This window comes from Neodiprion lecontei, chromosome 6 (assembly GCF_021901455.1).
Source record: "Neodiprion lecontei isolate iyNeoLeco1 chromosome 6, iyNeoLeco1.1, whole genome shotgun sequence".
In the NCBI taxonomy this organism is placed as follows: domain Eukaryota; kingdom Metazoa; phylum Arthropoda; class Insecta; order Hymenoptera; family Diprionidae; genus Neodiprion; species Neodiprion lecontei.
The window spans coordinates 18,912,108-18,917,733 of NC_060265.1; the positions used below are offsets into that span (position 1 = coordinate 18,912,108).

Genomic DNA, 5,626 nt, shown 5'->3' on the forward strand with positions numbered 1-5,626 from the left:
GCACAAGATTACACGTTATATCACTCGACGTCAAGCCTCCAACCGACGAACATGAAGACCCGTCACCTTATTTCACCCCTGGTTTTAATCGCCGTCGTAACTCTGGCCACCCCGATTTTCGCCGAAGTTGTTGTTTGGCGGCCCTGCTCTTATTCGGACCGTAAGTAAGCTTGCAACTACTCAAGTTTCTGATTTCGGAATTATATCACTCCTCCCTCTCATTTGTCAACGGTCGTTCTTAGTGCTGGATAGAAAAGCGTAGTCAGCTTTGAAACAGTCCAGGTTGAGTGTTAAACGTCACCGTCACTAATCCTTGTACATGTCATGAGTGATATCACGACTTTGTGTTTAGATCTAGACGGAAATCGGTTGATAAACTTTGTTTAGCAGTAACGCGTTCAATTTTCGAGCATTCGTTTAAAAGATACAAATATCGTGACCCACGGAGTTAACTTTCAAGTTCATCGAATAATATGATCTATTTTCATTCTTTGTGAGGCATAAATGAAAGAATTCCAATTAAATTGATGAAAGAGAATGAGAATAAAATTTCTGGGGTAAACCCGAGGATAGGAAAATTGAATAGGCTATTTGAAACTGACGTAAGGTAACCTATTGAACGCCTGGATAAGCCGTATGCCAAACATGTTGTACGATAAATAATTCGGCGTAGAAACTCCGTCCACAATTGTCTTTACGTATAATCCAATTAAACGTTGTTTATAAGATATCTCGTTCGACGTTATTGATATTGAGACAGAGGGTCCATAGAATTTCGACGAAGATTCGCGGTAGCAAATAGCCGATTAATATAACTCGTTCGTTCGCTGGGGAATTACGAGTGAGTGAACCTGTCTTATCGTGTATGTCTCAGGTCACTTAGGATTTTTCGATAAAATTTTCACGAACGAAAAGAAAGATCTAAATATTTTAACCTGTTGATCGTCAAAGATGGTAAGAATTCCAACTCCATTTCCATCTGCTTTACAGACATCGACAAGCGATTAGAGATCGCTATGTTGAATGAATCTTCACAACTTATGGGCTTGAAATTTTCCAAATAAACTCGGCATCTGTACTTGTATTCTTATTAATTTTGCTCAGTGTTCAATGACGTAAAAAAAAAAACAATATTTTTCCATTTTATTCCGTGAAACAATTGAAATGTTCTCAATTGAACTGAATTATATTCGTAACAACGCAATGTAGTTACGATTAATAATGTTTCATCGAGAATGACATTCTCGACGTTGATTTGTATTAATGTTCTTCTTAAAAATGCAATACAAAACCCTACGGAATTAGTTTCAGAAAATTTACCAACCAACTGCACGGTACACGAGGTTCGAGTAAAACCCTGCAAGGAGGCTACTTCCAAAAAGCCATGCCGTATAAAACGAGGACAAGAAGCGAGCATCAGCTTCGATTTTACACCCAGTAAGCTTAAATTTCATGATAACGTTTTACTTATAATTCGTACCATCTACGTATTCGATATTTCTATGGCATTACCAGCCGTGTCTTCTTTATCTTATTTAAAAAATTCCTAAAATATTTACGAAGACGGTTAAGTTTGGTTTATTTTCTTCTGTAAATTTTACAGATTTTTCGAGCGACAACTTGCAGAGCAGTGCTTACTGGGCGAATGATATGCAAGACATTGGATTCCCAGGAATGAATACGAATGCTTGCGGTAATACAGCTTGTCCGACAACCTCGGGGACAAAGCAAACTTACAGTTACGAATTGGCTATTTCAAAATCGTTTCCAGTGGTGAGTCAAAATGTCTATTACATTATCTCAAGGTACAGCCGAAGTCTGTAACTTAGTTTTCATACTGAAAATGAATACTGATGAATTTTCGGACAGTCGTTTATAAGCGTGAAAAATCTGTACTCTATTTGCCACGCTTATAAGCTGCAATGTCGTAAATAAACAACGCAATAATTTGTTCCGAGGATTGGTTTAAGTAGTTTCCAAGAGTTTGTCGTCTCGTTTGCTTTCAATTTACTCAACAACTCGCAAAACACGCGGGGATGCGGGTTTCAGAGTCGTCGCGTCATATTTTTTCCGCAATTTTTCATTAAATAAAAAGATGAGATTACACGATGAAATTATTTGTTTATCTTATACTTATCTGCACGCTTGTTCTTCTTGTATTATAGAGAATTTTCAACGTCAAGTGGAAACTTTGGAACGAGGAAGCTCAGGAATGCTGCATTCTGTTCCAGATTAAGCTCACCAAATAAAAACAGTTTTTGGTCTTCAATTCTACGATATTACAAAATTTTTGTCATTTTATTTATACATCTTCAAATTCAATAAATAACTCTCCGTTTCTTAAATATATTACATCACTGTATTATAATTTTGAGATAGCCAAGCGCAAAAAATGTATAACTCGAAAAATTGAAAAGTTCTTGAAGCAAAAGACTTTCCGTTCATTTCTGAATTGAATTAAGAATTCCCAAAGTAGATACTGCTTATTGTAGTTATAAAATTCAACCTTCTGCATTTTATTCTTTTTTTTTTCTTTTTAATCATTTTGCTTTTGCTTCATCAACACTTTGACTATAATTCAGAGTCATTGAAAAGTAATTTATGCCCATTTATTCAAGTGATTTTTCTATTTTTTTACCCCGGCACCCCAAATTTTTAAAAGCTTCTTTTTGTTCGATTTCTACCATAGTTTTTACAAAAAGTTGATTATACGCACAGGAGCAGACGGAAATACAGAAAACATTTTTTACTTCAGAGTGTTAGAACCAAATTTTTCCCTCTCAAGCGAGAGGAATAAATGGCAAAGGTAGAGCGAATTTTTCTCGAATCGAGAGAGAGCTTTTTGCAGTCTCTCCACCTTACTGACAGAGGGTACGGCAGTTTTCATTCTTGTCTGCAAAGTAGCAGTTACGTCGAAAGCCGGCGCGCGAAATTTGATCGAAGAAAATTGACAGAAACTTTTACAGGAAAGTAGTGAGAAGAAAATTACAGGATTAAAAAAATTCATACCCGATACCAGTGAAGTATATGAAATAGATTCATGCAATCTGTCATGATTTCACAGAGCACTGGGAAAACAATTTAACCTACCCTGGCAAATTTTTCAAAACAGTCGCATCAATCCGATCCGTTTTGGAAACCAGAAACTATGAAAAAATTTGTTTCTGCATCCGTATGATTTTCATATATTTGGAAGGATTACCCCATGGTTTTGAAAATGTCATAGTGTAAGATACAAATATGGGTTTCTTAATCTATCTTTGTCACATATATCGGTGAGTCAAGACTCGGAATTATTTATAACATGCATCACGTTTCTTCTTGTTACAAATTAAAGGGTACGTGTTAGTTTACACGCTTATCTTGTTTTCCATTCGCACGGAACGTCTTACATCACGTTTATCGTGGAAGATTATTTGGCTGAGGTGACACTTCTATTTCAACTCAGGCTCGATTTTTACCAACGATAAGTTGGTTAGGTACCTACTTGGGATAACCTACGCTTAATTGTTGCCTTGATTCGTGTTTGTTTTTTATCACGGTAATCGTCAACTATGACAACGTCTCTCCGTTCGTATCATGAAACGTGTAATTTTTCTATTCGCACAACTACTTCCTCCTCCTGATTTTCAAACATTTTCGCACTTCGGGTTTAGACATTAGGTAAGCTTACCTGAAAATTTCTACTACTATAACTTTGTACAAAAATCGGGAAATTCCGTATTGAAAAAGTTTAAAGTTTTTATTAAAATTTGTAGCGTCTTTGAGATTTCTTAATGAAAATAACAACATTTTCATAAAATTCCACTAGTTTTTACGAGAAACTATACATGTTTATAAATTTTGTGCAAAAACAATTTTTTGGTACAAAATTATACGAAATGATCGAATTTCTCTAAAAATTCGTATAATATCCTATAAAATCATTTTCACCATGGTAGCGACTAAACGAGATACATTTCGACGATAAAGACTTACGAGGTATCGATATCTAGGTGTGAACGTGATAACGCATCACGATTAACGTTTCTCTCGGATTTCACGCATTTCATATCGTCATGAAAAACCAAAGGGCATAAAAAGTGTGCTTACCTGTGCAATCTGTTAGCGAGCGTTATGATTTCGAGAATAAATGTTAGAGGTTTCTGATCACTTATCAGTGGGACTCTGTCAGTTGATACAATAATTTCTTTCTTTCCATTCACTTCTGAATTAAATTAATTAACCACACGTGTGTGAATCATAGAGGCCTAAATGTACGAGGAAATTTCCGGAACAGATGCTGTTTGGTAAATAAAAGGAAGCCCTCCGCGTTTTGCTTTGTCAACGTTTTTTTTTTTTTTCTTCCATCAACGCTTTGACGAAAAATCAAAGTAATAAATTCTCTTTTCAATCATGATGGTAATTCAGCAATGTGAATTTTTAAAAGACCGAAATTGATTCATTTCCGCTGTTTTTAGTAGGAAAAATTTACATACGATGGTATCTGTGCAGATGGAAAATACGTAATGCAACGAAAAGAAATTTCCCGTCGAGTGTAGTTAAAACCAATATTTTCTACTACTACCAAACAATACGAATTTGTAAGAATTTTTCTCCGGTCGGAAGTGAACCCCGGAGCAAGTGTAGTGTCTTCACTTTATCGACACGGGGTACGAAGCTTGCAATCCTTGTCTACAAGACAGCGGTCACGTGGAAAGCAGTCGCGCGAAATTTGTATCGAAGATAAGGTTATAATATGTTTTATTCTATTATATTCATTTGCCAATTTTGATAGTTATTTTATTCTTGCGTTCCGTCGACACGATTCGTGACCCTTAGAAAACGCGCTGGCTAAAAATCTCGGAGAATCAGCCTTGTTTGGCGCTTGCAATGACACAACGTGTCCAAAAACTTCGTTAACGAAACAGATTCAAGAACGAATAATTAAAAGATCGCCTCTCGTGGCGAGTAATAACGTGCAATGGCGTAATTTATATCAGAACCATTGTTCGTGTAATAAAGTTTGGCACAAAGCCCTGAATTATTTTCTCACCCTTGCAATAAACAAGTCGGTACGGCGAATATGGATCGAGGTGAACGTTATGATAAATATTCAAGAATGTAGAGAAAATTTGTACAAGCTTGATTCGCTTCGTATAAACTACTGCAGTTGGATAAATATATTTATTAACACAAGGTAATATGTTCCGACCTGTTTGTTCAGGTAATACGCAAGTGTTCGGTTTATCAGTCATTTCCAATTCGCTCAACCAATCGTAAGGCACTTGAATATAATGGAGGTTGTGGGATTGTTTCGTAATATTATTTCCTCAGATTTTCATCAAATGAAAATATGACAATGAGATCAGACGTGATACGATTTATTCGTCCCGTGTTCATTCGGTGCCCCGCATGTTTTAGATGGTTGTCACTGCCAAGCGTAGACCGACGTTGAACGAACAAGCTCAAGGATGCTGCATCAGATTCGACATTAAGCTCGCCGGATAAAAGCTCTCTTTTCACACTTCCATCCCCCTGAAATTGTGAAAAGCAAACATCGCGATCGATGGTTTCATTTTTTTTCGTTTTTGTTTTTTTTTTTTTAGAGTATCGAATTGCTGACAGGGGACATAAAAAAATTAAT

The 5,626-nt window shown here is 36.2% G+C and overlaps 1 protein-coding gene across 1 annotated transcript; it reads left to right on the plus strand.

The window, feature by feature from the left end:
• Positions 1 to 2,352, plus strand: LOC107218361 (MD-2-related lipid-recognition protein). Its single transcript, XM_015656210.2, has 4 exons — positions 1 to 160; positions 1,306 to 1,437; positions 1,604 to 1,773; positions 2,166 to 2,352. The coding sequence occupies exons 1-4, from the start codon at positions 52 to 54 to the stop codon at positions 2,247 to 2,249; spliced, it is 495 nt and encodes a 164-aa protein (XP_015511696.2). The 5' UTR covers positions 1 to 51; the 3' UTR covers positions 2,250 to 2,352.
• The last annotated feature ends 3,274 nt before the right edge of the window (positions 2,353 to 5,626 follow it).

Coding starts and splice junctions, on each gene's coding strand:
- LOC107218361 (XM_015656210.2), top strand. CDS start 52: ATGAAGACCCGTCACCTTATTTCACCCCTGGTTTTAATCGCCGTCGTA. Junction 161..1,305: donor GCCCTGCTCTTATTCGGACC/GTAAGTAAGCTT, acceptor CTACGGAATTAG/TTTCAGAAAATTTACCAACC. Junction 1,774..2,165: donor TTTCAAAATCGTTTCCAGTG/GTGAGTCAAAAT, acceptor CTTGTATTATAG/AGAATTTTCAACGTCAAGTG.